This window comes from Sarcophilus harrisii, chromosome 1, assembly GCF_902635505.1.
Source record: "Sarcophilus harrisii chromosome 1, mSarHar1.11, whole genome shotgun sequence".
Classification (NCBI taxonomy): Eukaryota; Metazoa; Chordata; class Mammalia; order Dasyuromorphia; family Dasyuridae; genus Sarcophilus; species Sarcophilus harrisii.
Window position 1 is genome coordinate 10,083,965 of NC_045426.1, and position 16,482 is coordinate 10,100,446.

The 16,482-nt window shown below is 35.1% G+C and overlaps 1 protein-coding gene across 5 annotated transcripts in view; it reads left to right on the plus strand.

Annotated features, from left to right (window-relative positions):
• CACNA2D3 (calcium voltage-gated channel auxiliary subunit alpha2delta 3) overlaps positions 1-16,482 on the plus strand; it is a 1,010,949-nt gene that overhangs the window by 455,558 nt on the left and 538,909 nt on the right. For all 5 annotated transcript variants that reach the window (XM_031952127.1, XM_031952119.1, XM_031952106.1 and 2 more), the window contains one exon: positions 14,650-14,724. In XM_031952127.1, coding sequence (XP_031807987.1) covers positions 14,650-14,724 — 75 coding nt within the window. The remainder of the gene's footprint in view (positions 1-14,649; positions 14,725-16,482) is intronic.

Here is a 16,482-nt window from a genome sequence, read left to right on the forward strand (position 1 = left end):
TTAGATAGAAACAGGCAGAGTGGCAGAGGGAGAGAGACAGACAGACTGATAGAGACAGACAGACAAAGGGAGAAAAAGAGAGCGACAGACTGACAGATGAATAGACAGAGATAGAGTGACAGAGGGAGACAGACAGACTGACAGATGGATAAACAGAGTCAGACAGAGGGAGAGAAAGAGAGACAGATGACAAATGGATAGACAGAGACAGAATGACAGAGGGAGAGCCAAATAGACAAAGATACACAGATGGACAAACAAAGAAAGAGAAAGACATCGAGAGAGAAAGAGACAGACAGACTAACAGACTGACAGGTGGATAGAAAGACAAACAAAGAAACAGATAGAGATGCAGACAGAGTGACAGATAGGTATACAGAGACAGACAGACAGAGGGAGAGACAGAGACACACACACACACAGAGACAGACTAACAGACTTACTGATGGATAGACAAAGATAGAGTGACAGAGGGAGAGAGAAAGACTGACAGACAGAGACAGAGAGACAGATTGCCAAATGGATAGGCAGACAGACAGAGATAGAGGGGGAAACAGACAGATTGACAGACAGAGACAGAGAGAAAGACAGACTGCCAAATGGATAGGCAGACAGACAGAGACAGGAGAGACAGACAGACTGACAAACACACAGTCAGAGGCAGAGAAAGAGACAGACAGACAGACGGATAGACAGAGAATGACAGAGGGAGACAGACCAATATATAGAAACAGACAGGTGAAATGATAAAGACAAAGGAAGAGAAAGAGACAGACAGACAGACAGTCAGAGACAGATACAGAGAGTGATACAAGGAAAGAGATGGTGGAAGAAAGGAAGGAACAGAAATGAACTTAACACAAGCTTGTCCTAGCACTGAACTCTGCATGGAAAGGAATCGATGGAAATCATTTTCTATTTTATTGCATTCTCAAGCAGAAGGCAAAGAGAGAAAGGTTCTCAGGATGATACTGAGAACAAAACCTTGTGTCCAGGGAGAGGATTGGCTCCCCGATTCATTAGCTTGCTGGCCTTCAGAGTTCTTCTGGCGGTGACGGTCACAGCACATCTTCAGGAAAGTTCCTCGAAACAGGACTATTGAAGAATGGAAGATCTCACTTCCAACAAGAGGGGAAAGGAAGATAATTCTTCAGTGACCTAGAAAGAGTCTTTAATCTTTGTATTTCTGTCACTATTACTGTGATTACTATTTATGTCCAGCTCCCACTTTAGTTTCACTGAGAGAAACAAAGAAAAAGGGGCTCAGGGACAGGACAGAAAGGGCATTCGGGAGAGCAAAGCCTTGTTTTACTAAAAATGGAAAAAGTTCCAATGTGACAACAAAAGGGCAAAGGCTACCTGCTATCATTGATTATTATTGTGGGTGAAGGTGGGAAAATGTCACCCAGATGAGAAAAGATTGCTGAACACTCCAAGTTAAGTACTTGATGAGAGTAAGGGGCAACTTCCTGTCTTTCAAGTCCTGATGCAGTGACTCTCCAGGTGGGTGAGAACTCCTGCAATTTTACTGAAAGGAAAAAAAAAAACCTGAATGATAGCTACCTAAGGGTACCAAATCAGCTATTGGTTGGCCTAATAGTCAACAAAGATGTCTATGGAGTGAGAAATAGAAATGATATTATTGTCAGATTTCGAGAGACCAGCCATCCAGAAGAGTGTGAGCTGAGAGATTCAGGAAACAGATCACTATGATCAGGAAGTTGTAAAGTTGTCCCAGTAGTGATGGAGATCTCCGGTGATCTGGCAACACTCCGGCTTTAACTAAAGCAGAACAATTAATAAAATCTTCATTTGCCTTAATCAGCATTATTTTCTAAAAAAATAAATGGAAGACTTAGTAAGGGAAATTTCTGAGGCATTTATTCTGCAGAAGAGAAGACAAATGGAAGACTTACATTAGATACTTTTCTACTTTTGAAAATCTGTGGAAGTCAGATAAAACTTCCTAGAAGCATTGATTTCCAGATGAAAGTGACCTCAGAAGATATTAGTCTAAGCCCCTCCTTTTATAAATGAGGTAACGGCTCAAAAATGGGAGAGAGTGAACAACCTTCCCAACATCCCACTGGACTGGCTAAATCATTTGCTCCCCAGTCCAGTGCTTTACATGCTGCACTGATTCCTTTCTTTATTTTTAACTAAATCTAATGCTTTTTTTCTGCTTGACTTCACAAGCACCATGGATGAAGAAATAATGGATGAAGGTTGTTTTAATTTTTGAAAAAAAAAACCACTCTTTAGGTTCATTGTCAGGAAAAACTTCCTAAAAATGAGAACTGTGCCAGAATAGGAAGCTTTGCACTGGAAAGTCACAGCTTCTTCCTCTATAGAATTTTTCTTACAGAGACTAAATGGGTCCATGGTGGGGGTTAGAGAAGGGAAATCTTATTCATGTATGATTGGGACTACCTGACCCTGAAAGTCCTTCAGAAGGTTGGCATTCTGGGACTCTGCCAGAGACCATGAGGCATTCTATTTAATCTACAGGACCAAATATGGGTTTACTTAGAAGTGACATAACTTTCCCTTCTCCCTCCCTCATTGCTTCTCTCCCTTCCTCTCTTTTCTCCCTTCTCATTTCTTCCTTCCTTCCTTCTTTCGGGCCTCTATTTTTTGATTTTTTAAAATGTTTCTCAATTTATCTATCCTTAGTCTTCCCAAAGTACCATCCCATGTAACAAAAGCAAGAAAAGTTAAGATGGAAACAAGCTCACCGAAGAGGGTAGTATTTAAAAAAAAGTTTAATGTCATATGTACTTTTGGCCTCTAAAAATAGGGTAAATAACAAGGATGTCATGTCCATGACCACCATATCTTTACAACTTTACAGAACTGGAAAGTAAGAATCCAGTAGAGTCCTGAGACTATCATTAGCCCCAAATGGCCCATGCTATCAAATTTTATTTCCTGAGAAGTCATTGCTTTCTTTGGTGGCAAACTTTAATGAGCTAAAACTCTGTATTTGCAAACAAGGAAAGTTATTATAGCTGGCTAATCTCAGCTGGAATATGCAAATGCCCCCTGATTGGTTCCTCTGTGCCTAGAAACATTTACTCTACTTTCTAAAGATAAGAGGTCATTAAATGGAGAATATCTTTCTTATTAATCTTTAATTAATTATTACTGAAGTATCAGAGGCTTAAATGAAGGAAAGCCTAATTACATTGGGAAGGCTTTATTGGGAGAGGTTTATTGACCCACTATCAAATCCAATCTATTCAAATAATCTAAGTTCATTAAGATGTACAAATATGTAAAGCATAATTATTAAGCTATTTAAATAGCCATATGCAGCCCATGTCTAATAATGGAATTGTCTTATCATTAGATAGGCAAGAAGCAAATTAAATGTTTTTGTTCTCTCCCTTGAAGAACTGTTAGGGACAGAGAAAGGTGAGCACTGTACTCAGTTTGCAGGCCCAGGGCCTCAGATAAAATCCCCAGTGTGGCCTTAGTTGAAGTTCCTGGTTTGCCAAGGACTTCTTCTGTGACCTTGGCCAGGTCCTGGAGCTAACGTTTGGAAGGTTGGGATTTAGAAAAGTCATTGATCTTCCAAGGTTTGTGACCTGAACCAAGCACTAAAGCTCTTCATCTGCAAATTTGAGACCATGTGAATTGTGCCTCTGGAGGATGTTGTGAGGTTCAAATGAGAACATGTCCACGTGGTATTTGGCAAACCTTCTAATGCTCCAGAAATGGCAGTTATTGTCCTCAGCCACCTAACAGTCATTCATGCTTTACAATCCTTCCTACTCTCCAGTCATTGTTCCATGTTCCTGAGAGACAGTATTAGGACTCACGTTGTATTGCTGTTCTGCAGGGCCAGTCAATTAAGGCCCAGGGAAATCAAGGGAGAGATGGAGATGGACAAATGTGTTGACATGTTCATATATATCTGGGGGCATAGCTCCATCTAAAATTGTATCAGGTTGGGGAATCATGTAGAAAATCCCTTCCCCTGAATCAGGGGAATCAGGATTCAGGGATGCAGATCCACAATTTAGGGTTTAGCACCTTGGAAGGTAGCCTAGAACATTGAGAGTTCTGGTAATTTGCCTATAAATATAGTAAACATTATGAGAAGATTTGAATGCATGTCTTCTTAAGTCTAAGACTTTGGTGGTATAACCCTTATGCTTCATGAGTCATATAACTTATCATCTTATCATATTATGTCATATCTAGGATGATGATACCCTATAATATAGGATGATGCAAAATATTATACTAGAATATTATTTTAGATGATATGCCATATCATGCCATACTACAGATGCAGTATATTTATGTATATATGAAAGTTTATATATTGTCCACATCTCTTTCTAGGACCTTGGAAGTCTCTGAAGTATCAGAAGGAAAGTCTAATTACACTGGGAATTTTTGGGGGTAGAAAAAATAACAATAAAAATAAATGTCACAAATAGTGATTTACATCATAGTATTTGTAAATAATAGTAACCCTGTAATTATTTCAGTAATTATAATAGCGGTTTGAGCTATTCATGGGAGTTTTTTCCTATGCATATTAAATTCCATTTTTTCTACCGTGTGGTCAAGACTGGGAGTGAGATAGATTTATGTGGAAATCACATTAAAATCTCACAGACTTCCCCAAAACCTGGAAAGGGGAGTATCCTAACTGGCAAAATTTCTTGTGGCTTTCATGGTCTCTAAAATGCTGAGATGTTTCCTTTTGTCTGCTCTGTTCCCACTTGTTGTCCCACCTCTTCCCCCATTTCTGCCCCAGTGAAATGAACATCTGAATGTCCTTAAAATAAGATCACATCCCGACATTTTGTGCTCCTGCTAAAGGCTGCTCTGGGTCCAATGCCAGTAGAATGAAACCTTCTTTAGTCTATGTAATTAAATCCATCTTTGTCACCTAAGGGCTAGCCATGATCCCAAGAGAACGGGAAGATACAGTCTTCTTGCTCTCGCAACCTTTCCTTGGTGAAAATGCTAGGGAAGAGCAGACTTCTTTAAAGGAAAAAAGTGCATTGAAAAGGGGTCAGTCAGCTTCTTATAACTATTGTTATTACACTTCTGCTAGAAACTAAGAGTGCGCTAATCACTGGGGGATGCACAGGCAGATGAAAACATCAATACTGACCTCAAGGATCTTGCTTACCTTATGGAGGAATGATAGAAAAATAATTAGGAAGATACAAAATGTATTCAAAGGGAAATGGGAGGTTATCTCAGAGATAAGGCACTGGTTCCTATGGGAAATGAGGGGAGGAATAAAACTGGGAAAAGGCTTCCTGTAGAAGATGATACTCTAGCTGAGTCTTGAAGGACACCAGAGAAAATAAGAGACAGAGGAGAGAATTCCAGACAACAGACCTAAATCTGAACATAAAGGACCTAGATTCATGTGATCTTGAACAAGTCACTTGACTTTTAATATATTGAACCCTAAATGTCATAGACTAATTTTTAGTAGAAAGATCAGATCATTACATATCATGAACACTTTAGGAATTTTGAAATTTTAAAACTGATTGAAAATGTGTCTGTATATTCAAGGTTCAGATTTTCACATATTTGTAAAGTGAAGCATATTAAAAATGGCAGGCAAGATTGTCCTCTACTCTGGGTCTTTATTGCACATGAAGCTTCTGTGTTAATGATCCAACCTACTCCAAGGTCTTATTAAGCATTGTGTGCCTTTGTGATGACTAAACTTAACATTCTCTTTTGGCTCAAAAAAAAAATGATTCGAGGCACTGGTACCATTGTCAAATGCACATTAGAACAAAGACATATCCAAACAGTATTTTACTACAGTGCTTTATACTCTGGATTTCTTTAACTTAAAAGAAGTTTAAAATTATGTGTCATCTTGAAGTGAAAAATAGAACACAGGAGTTTCTTAAATCTTCTCAACAAAAATATAATCTCATAAAAATTTGACCTGAAACAATGATATATACTTTTATTGCATGTTATATATATATATATATATATATATATATATATATATATATATACTATTATATATAATATATGTTATTTATATATAATACTTTTATAGGTTTAAACATGTGCTAAAACACAATCTCAAAACATGTCCTTTCTTCTTCCATGAAAACAAAATAAAATGCACAGTGACAATATCTGAAAAGATAAAAGAACACATATGAAACTTGCTGTTGTATTTAAGAAAATGACTGATAAATTGAATATGCTTTTTTCTTTTCATTTTTTTTCAAAATTTTTATAGTGTTTTATTTTTCTAAATACAAGCAAAGGTATTTGCTTGTTTTCAATATTTATCTTTGCAAAACCTTGTGTTTCATTTTTTTCTTCTTCTCTCCCCATTCCTCTCCAAGGCAGCAAACAATCAGACATAGGTTAAACAAGTGTAATTCTTCTAAACATATTTCCATCATGTTGCATTAAAAAAAACCTAGAATATATTTTTAAAAGATATCCTTGGCATGTACTCTGAACAATTGAAACATTAATGAATGAAACAAACTTTTAAAAATATAAATAAGAAAATAACTATTGCAGAATAGAAAAATATTTCTTACAGGATAGATCTCATACATCAGAAAATATAGCAATAAAACATATACTTACATTATAGTACACAGTTACTGCTTGTCACTGGGTTTATGGATTGCATTATTTAAATCTACAAAGGAATTCAAATTTAGTACCACAAAGTTATACAAAGAAAAAAGGTTTTAAATGCACAAATAATAATGAAAACACACAGAAAACCTTGGACAATGTGCAATTTTAAAAATGAATATCACACCAGTCAATCAGTCAAACCTTAACCATTTTTTTAAAAAAATGGATTCTTTTATGTGATTTTAATAAAAGAAAAAGATAAAATATCTCTAAACTTATCATTGTCTGACTCATGTTTTTCCCCCAAACTTCCATATGTCAGAGCTATATTTCTACTATACAAGCTGAGAAATTACAAATTTTCAAATAGTTTTGTCTGCACTCAGGGAAGTACATTTCAAAACTGTAATACATTAAGAATTAAAACACCTCCATCTTTTAGCAATTCTTTAAAAATTCCCAATCTTGCTCTTCCATGAATGATGAAACAGTTCTATGAAACTCATGTTGAGAGATTTTGGCTAGGAGGAATAAATCTAATATGGCATGTGCCAAGCTCCACCATCAGCATTTTGGCACTTGATATGTTTTTGAACACAGATAAAATCCTGTTTTGAAAATACTTAACCTTCCAAATTGTAAAGTTCTATTATCTTCTGAGTTATGATATTAAAATTTCCTTATTCCCAAAATGATTTCTTTTTTGTATAGATGAGGAAAAAAATTGAATCGGTACAAAATGAAGCTGATATGAAAATAGATTAAAGGATTCAAAACACATCAGTCAGCTCTGAAAAACCATCTCATTTATAAAATTAGGACTTGGACTCATTGGCCTTCACAGCTCTGAATTCTATGATCTTATGACTTTCCAGTTTCTCCACCTAGAAGCCAGGCATATAATTTTTTGGCCTTGGTTTGGGAAGAAATGATGATTGACTCTTCTCATCTGGATAAATGCAATTAGCCCGATATTTGCATTGCTAAAACAAGAATAAAAAGACTGCAATTCTGGAGAAGGATTTTGTTTGTTTAATGCTTTCTGTTAAGCCTGATTTGTATATTTTACTAAGTTCATTCTCCAATGCATCCACACATTATGGAGGAAAGCTTCCAATTCAAGTCTTTTCAGAGCATAAACATAAAAAGATAATGTTAAAAATCGTTTTAGCTTTCATGGGCAGGTTATTGCAAAATCTATCTAAAATTGATGGGCTAGATGATTGAATTACAAAAGAATAGTTGAAATAGGAGACTGATTTTGTGCAGTCTCAGTTAAAATTTAAGGTCAGATCATTGGTGCGTGAACAGTGATGTCTGCGGCAACAACAAGAGAAAGGCCTATTCCTCTGACTCACTTTGAAGTGTAACTCCAAGCCATGCATTAAATGAACAATATTATCATAAAAACCAGAGTGCTAATTCTGGCTAGGATGTAAATTTGAAAAAAAAAAAAAAAGACTTTACAGAAGCATAAGCCACACTGTGATTGAACAAAATATTAACTGGGCTGAAACTGTTAAATTAATTGCAATGTCTCAGCCTCAGTGTATTTTTTTTTTGCAAACATGAATAAAGGAGAGCATCATTTGTGGGTTTGATCCTGAATTTTTAGGTACCCGACTTTTACTATGCAAGTATAGTTTCATAGCCATGTCCTCCATATATCATCCGTGATGAATTCACTTCTTGAAATAATAGACTTGGGTTCTAAGATGGGGAGGTGACCCTGCCCTTTTGGATGAGTTGGTTCAGCATTTCTAATTGTGTCCAGTTGTGTTTCGGATTATGGCATGAATGTTTTTAATGTGGAAGATCATAGAGGTGCCTTTGATATGGGTGGAAAAGTTAGGGTTGGTTTGATTCGTTACATAATTGGTATGCCACATTTTCCTTCTGGGAAGCTACTTAATAAAATGAGAACTAATAAAATTATAAAAATGTTTAACTGAATCCAAGCAACCCTGCCCAGAAATTTTGAAACACATTAGGGAGTTAATGTTTTGATCCTTTGTGTCTTTTGGGGTCACGTCATGTCCTCTCACACTTGCTATTAAATTGTATTTTTTTTCTCTTAGACTGTTTTTCATCCTCATAAAGCTTCTGCCATCACCCTTTTCTGCCATCACCTTTTTTTTATTTCCATACTTTCCATCAGTTTTTTGGTCTTTGACATGCAAAGTTTGAGTTACCATTCTCCTTTCTTATCTTTCTAGTTTTCAGAGTAGCACAATTCTATTACAAGCTTCTTTTTTACCCTGCTTTGCTTAGAAGTTGTAGTAGTATTATAGTAGATGAAGTTTGAACCAAAGATAAGTCATTACCTTATGTTCTGTCCTTTTTTACTTAACGTTCTTTCCACTATGGTACTATTAGGTTATATGATTGCTTTTATAATTGAATAAAATTGTTGGTCTATAGGTTCATTTTCTTAAGCTCACTGGCAATGTTTTAGGGAGATCTTGGGATTCTTTCATTCTTTTTTGTCATATCTACGGCACCTCACATGGTGAGCTTCTAGCATATAGTAGGTACTTAATAAATGCTTGGGATTGATACATCTCCAATTGCACACAGAATGACAGGGATCATATGTCTGCCAAATCTCTGTATTTTCAAATCTTTTCATTTGATGTATTTTAGAAATCATGAATATTCTATGTGGTAACATCGATTAAAATAGCATTTAAAATTTTTATGCCATTGTTAAATCTTAGCAAAAAAGAAATGTTTATGCCGGCCATAGTCATCATTGTTCTTATTCTTCTCAACTGGTACAATGAAGTTCAGCAAAGTATGGCCCTGAAATGATCTAATAGTATGCTTTTATATTTTTATTGTAATTTTTATTTGCTATTATTTTAACGTACATTTTTGAATTCATTATTGTTTTTTAATTTCATAATAACTCTAGCTTATAGGGCTCCAGACATCATTTTACCCATTTGAGAGATGTGTAATTTGAGGGTGAGGAAGATTAAGTTAATTTGTCCATGGTAACAGAATTTAAGTGTGGAACTTGAACACCCTCATACTGTCTACAGTTTTCCGACTCCGTCTTTTATCCACTATGTTGCCCTACAAAGCTATGTTTTGTTTTGTGGATAATGCTCCTTTTTTCTCCTTCTTGGTAATTTTTAGTGTTTGCATCTGACTGCAATGGCTTTAGAGATTTCAGAGGGAAAGTTTCTTATGCTAACTCATGAGATAGCAGCATCCACAAAAGGGACCTTGACAGAATAGGACATTGGGCTGTATCTAATGAGATGAAATTGCATGGGAATAAATGCAAAATCTTGTACTTGGGTTTAAAAAAATCAACTTCACAAGATGGAAATGCATGGTTTATCATCAATTGATCTGAGGGTTTTATTGATTTTTACTGAATTTCAAAGTCAACATAAGTCATCTGTGTGATGTAGCAAAGAAAAAAAAAAAGAGGGCTAAGATCCTGGACTGCATTTTAAAAAGTATGGTCCCTCTCTACAGAAAGTATTCAGAAAGAAAAACAATTGGATGTTTCCAAAGACTATGGACAGGGCAGTCAGGAGGAGGATTGAGAAAAGGCCAAGGATCATCCTTCACTTTGGAGAGACTTTTTTTTTTTTCAAATGAGGAATGAGATGGACAAGCCAGATGAAAATATGTTGCAGCCTACTTGTCAGGATTTAATTTAATATGGGGTAAATATTTGACAATTTTGTTGCTTTATATTTCTCATTGTATGCTTTATTATTTATTAATTTGGGAATTACAATTGTTTCCATCTTATAGAATACGATGAGATAGATCATTCTCTAGCATTGGGATTGCATGTCCTTTAAATATCTGAGAGTGTTTTCTTGGACATTTCTCTGGTGTGATTTTTATTACAATATGTCAATAGCAGAATTAGTTTATCCCCCCCTTTTTTTTGGCTGAGGCAACTGGGGTTAAGTGACTTGCCCAGAGTCACAGAGCTAGGAAGTTTTAAGTGTCTGAGTCTGGATTTGAACTCAGATCCTCTTGACTTCAGGGCTGATGCTCTACCCACTAGCTGCCCCTGAATCAATTCTTCTCTCTGATTTCATAGAAATCTATGTCTTGTTTTGCACTATAAAGAGACAGAATTTATCAAATTTGCTCTTTATTTTGTATAGTTAATATAGAACTACCTATACTAGTATATTATTGAAGCAAAATATTCACCATTAATTTTTCTTCCTTTTTAGACTTGATTTGATAATTTGATTTCCTTTATCTTCTCATTGATTGCTGTAACTATAGATTTTATGCATCTTTAAAAAAGCTATTTGTTGTGGTTATTAATCTTATTGTCTTCATGGTTTCTAAAATGAACCAATTATGTATAATTTAGCAATTCAAATATTATTTCAACCTCTTTTTTGGTCAGTATCTTTTGAGGATTTCTCTCCATTAAAAGATGTTTTTTATGTCAAACAATATAAATGTATTTTCCCACTTTTCTCCATTTATTCATAATTTTTAAGAAATTAATGTTATCAATTTTCTTTTCATTTTTAAAGATTACTTTCTTAATCTTTCTTATTACATATGGAATATTCACATTGAGATTAGAAATTCATTTTGCCATTTGTGTTTGTGTGTGTGTGTGTGTGTGTGTGTGTATAAAAGAGAGAAAGAGAAAGAGAGAGATTATAATTAGTTGATTTTGAGCATTTCATTGAAATAATTCTTTGAAATTCTTCCTGATGTATCCTATTGTGTTCATCAGGTGTCACTGTCCTATAATAATTGTTTTTCCTCTCCAAATTTTTTGCAATTTATATAATTTTTGCTTTAAAAATAGTCACTATGTTTTATCTGATATAATTTCTGTAACTCTTACTATTCTGCAGCTGCACCAGAAACTTTCGGAGACCTCTAAATCACACCTGTCTTGTTTGGCTGTTATTGTATAATTTCATATCATATCCCTAAATAAATATTCATATCAAGAAAAGTTGCTAGGATTTTTTTTTTTGCTGAATTTCTATTTAATATCCCAGATCCTAGGCAGACTTGACCAGCCTTCTATTCATTCTTCTCATTCTTTTCTTTCTTTTGCTGCATTGTCTCTTCTACTTGTCATTGCAATGACTTGTAGAATGTTATTCATTAAAAGGACCCCACAATTGTACTATTGTTGTTCTCTGTTGATTATTGATGCTAAAATAATTTAGTCATTCATTATTTAAAAATTTTTAAATATACCCACTCTTCAAGTCCTCCCCATCTTAGAATTTACCTGATGGGGTTTTTCTTCTGGTTTCATTTGCCTATTAAAGCATTTATAAAGACAGTGCAGCCCAATAAATTATTTTGGAGTGATTAATTTGTACAAGAAAAAGTATGGTTTCTTCTCTAGAGATTCTTAGAATGGCTATATAATTATTTTTGTTTTATATTTTATACTTCCAATTTATCTTGTTTTTTTCACTGTGCTATATATACCCTTGTTTTGAATTAAAAATTTAGTATCATTGGAATTGTTATTCCTTGTTAGATTTTTTTTCCTTAGCTTATTATAAAATAATTTGTCTTACCATTTAAGCTCTGGCAGTGAGGATAACTAGTCTGGAAAAAATGCAATCTCTTTTGTCATCTCATAGAATCTATGGATTTTTAAACGATCCCATAATTTCAAGAATCCTAAAAAAACCAAAACAAAACCCTGAGAATCCTGAGATTGGTGAAATATAGTTAAACATTTGTTTTTTTTTTCCTTTTGGGGGGGAGGGGCAAAGCAATTGGGGTTTAATGACTTGCCCAGGGTCACAAAGCTAGGAAATATTAAGTTTCTAGGGGCAGATTTAAACTCAAGTCCTCTAGACTGCAGTGCTGGTGCTTTATCCACCATACCATCTAACTGACCCTGTATTTTTTAGGTTTCTGTGAGAAGCTGGCCTTCTTACATTTTCTGTCCAAGTCATGTACCCTAGTTCTAATAGCATTATTTTGGATGGAATGAAATCTTGTTCAAGTTAAGTTGTTTATTTGATTTTTGCTATTTCTTCTTCCATTTCTCTATTTTGTTTGTTACTGAAATGCCTCTACTCCTCAATAAATACATGTTTTTACTTCAATTTTCCAGTTATAAGTCATGCTTTTGGAGTTTTTATTATTGGCTTGCCTTTTTTTTTAAACTGGTGACATCTCTTTCAATCTTCCTTCTTGTTGCTAGTTCTCTATTTTTCTTAATGCTGATTCCTCCATTTTTGTGTGTTTTGTGATAGTTCTAGGCTTATTTCTGAGATAATTGATAGTAATCTGTTTTTTCTTAATATATCTTCAAATTTTTGGAATTCATGATATTTTCTCATTATGCTAAAACTTTGTCTTTTTAAAAGAAATTCTATTCTTTTTGTCAGAATACAATTTCTTGTCATACTTTGTGGTTATTTATTCCTTTACTCCCTTTTGAGGGAGCAAAACTTGTCTTTGTGCAAGTGAGGATTATGGGGAGCTGACATCTTTTAAGGTAGAACTCTTGTGACCTTCAAGAAGTAAAAAAAAATGTTAGTAATAATGAAAGATGTTCTGAGAGCTGATTTCTCCTTTGGTTAAGCAAATTTTGATGGGGATATATTGTTTGTTTTGCCAGACAAATATTATTACTCCAGTATTCAACTAAGATATAAGTATCTTAGTAAGTGGCCATGTATCTGAATTCGACCGTGTATCTGAGCTCGATGCAAAGTTGAGTGGGATAAGTGTACAGAAAGGTGAATAGAATCCTTCATGTGCCTGTGATTGCAGATATATTTTGAGGGAGACTAACTTAACTTTTTTCAAAACCTCTGATCTATTAGCTATTTAAATTAACAAGTTAAAATATCTTTTCTGAAAAAAAAACTAACTTTTCTTTGCTCTAACTTTTTTAGTCCTGGCCATCTTGGTATATGTCATTTCTAGTATATTGATTAAAACAAGAACCACCACAACAACAACAATAAAAATTTTCACCAGTTGAATAAGATTAATAGCCTGAAAGTGTCATGGAACTGTTGTCATTGAAAGAGCAAAGGGGGAGGTTCATTAAGTCTCAGAATTTGAGCCTTGCCATTTAGTTGGGTGTTGACTCATAATGTTTTTACCATGTTCAACAACTTGAATTCAGCACTTTATTAAGCAAATGTTCTGCACCAGGGACTGGGCTGGGGATATTGAGATAATGCCAATGTGTCCCTGTCTTCAGAGAGCTTACATTCTCATTAGAGGGATATAATACATATATGGGGAAATGAAAGGAAAACAAAATATTGTTCAAGAGCAAAATCTTCTAAAAACCAAGAGAAATTTGGAAAGACCTCATTTATAAGGTGGTAGGTCAGCTACCCTTTCAAATGGGCTAAAGATTCTAAGGGGTGGAGGCAGGTAAGAAGGCGATGTGCTGGAGACAGGGGAGACAGGATACAAAATAGACTTGGAGATGGATAATAGAATGGCAGGCAGGAGCTATGTATTGGGGAGTTTTCCATGCTAATATTTCTCTGTGTGACAGTTTTAGAATGTATTTTCAATCATGATGACCAAAGTCCATTATTTCATCATCCTAAGTCCCTCTCTAGCTACCCCCCTCTACAACCACCTCCTCCAAGTGTGTGGCTTAATTTGAATGTTTGTCAGTTTTGTTCAAATGAAGCAGAGGGAGTTGGAGCTGGAAGGGTCTGGGCTCTGGATCTGTAATTCTATCCAGATCCCTACCTGGGAGGTTTGCTGTCAACCAGTTTCATTAAAGCTCCATGCATTTAGAGTTGTCCCTGTTGGGTGATTAGCTAAACTGCATGGATTCTGAACTCACCTATATCTTGGCACTTCAGTAACTTTCCCTTCCAATACAAAAAAAAATGCAACCTCCACTATTTATTCAAACCAAGAGAAAGTTCATAGTTTTAATGAATTGAGTCTTGTGATTGCACTGTTACTATTTCATCTTCTACACATGTACATGGGTATGTGACTCTAAATTGTTAAATTGAACTGCTCCTTTCAAGGCCCTGAAATAAATGTCCCTTCTGTTTTTGTTTCTTCCCTTTCCAGTATAATGAAGAACTCCATTATGTAGAGCCATGCTTGAACGGGACCTTAGTCCAGGCAGACAGGACTAACAAAGAGGTAAGGAGAGGCAGAAGAGCTGAGGGAATGTGTGTGTAATGTGGTGATGAGTGTCAATGGATTACAAAAGCCTTTGTGAATAAACTCTATCCTAATTTATTAAAATAAAAATTAATAATTGATTGTTCAGGCTATTCAAAGGGGATTTTGATGTGTAAGGTATTTAATTGTTTGCTTCAAATCATTTTATGGAAATGGTTGTCATTGAAATGAAAATGTTGACCCATTTTTTTTTCTTGCAGATTACATCCCTTCCCCCCCTAGAACATTTTAACTTGAATGTCTTTAAATATACATAACTTTTATTCTATTCTTGGAAAATAATTTGAAATGAGCTCTTCTTCTAATGCTAGGAAGGTCATCTTTGCTTTAGGAAACATTTTCTAGTAAATATAACTTAAAGTCAATTTCTGTAAAAGACATACAATTTCCCAATGATTTCACTTTTCGTTCTCAAAAACTCTCCTCTCCTGGATATCTCAAGAGCTAAATTGAAAATCTGAGGTGAGATAAGGGCAAATGTAGCACTCAAACCTGTCGCAAGTTGGACACTGTAAAACAGGAATGGTGGTACCATAGAAAGAGCCCTCTTTGGGAAGTCGGAGGACCACCGTTCAAATCCATTTTGTTACTCTGTGACCACATAGGCAAGTTATCAAACTTCCTACAGCCTCAGTTTCCTCATGTGTATGATGACTTCTTTGGACTCTCTTCTCTGTTCCAGATGAATATTTCTGAGTTTATTATTTATGAGCCCTTCATACAAGTTCATTCTCTTAAATCTCACAGAAACAACATGAAGAATAACTGGGTGATACTGGGGTACATGCAGGTGATGAGTGCTACCTATAACTTACTTATGCTGCTGAAGTGGTAGATATCCACACCTAAATTGTTTCCTTTTTTGTTTGCAACTCACAGAGAAGCAGGCTGTTGCATAATTAACAATCTTGGGATATAGTACATATCAGGACCAATATATGATATTTATTTATTATATCAAAAGCTAAATTCAAAGAATTTGAATGAACTTTCCCAATGGTTGTAGGATGACCCACTCTTCAGCAGCAGGCATTCAAACTATATAGGACAAAATTATTCTCCGTGACAAAGTTCTACTAAGATTATAGATATAGTGTCTGGGCTTTAATTTCTATATAGATCTAGGAGTAAGAAGTGGTGTATTTTTGAAAATTATTAAAAGAAGAAAATCTCATCTCTATTGTGAAACTCAATCCTATCTTAGGAAAAACACTGCCAGCTGAATCTTCTTCATAGAGATTAAATGATTTGTTTTAATGGAACGGGATTTCTTGAAATGCAGTTAGAGAACTGTTACTGAGTCATGAAAACTTCTAGGCTTGTATTTATCCCTTTAATGCAATATAACTCACTTTTCCTGCCATGCTACAAAGTCTTGCACACAACCACCGTGGCTGCCAGATCTGTCCTTTCCTTCTTTGCTGTGCTCAGCTTTGGATGGAGTAGTAACATAAGCAGGAGAGTCACAAAACCAAAGCTAGGTTGGCCCACTGGGAATTCCCTATTTCTCAAAATCCTTGCCTTTTATGGCACATAGTAAAAAAAGATTGTATTGTTAACCTAGGATTCTATAAGAGGAAACTCATAGGATGGATGTCCTTTCCAAGGGAAAAAATGATAGACCAAGAATAGAAAGGTGGGGACTTGCTCGTTCATTTCTATCTTTTAATATTTTTATATGACTCCACCCCTGGAATAAGCTTATACTCCTCAAGG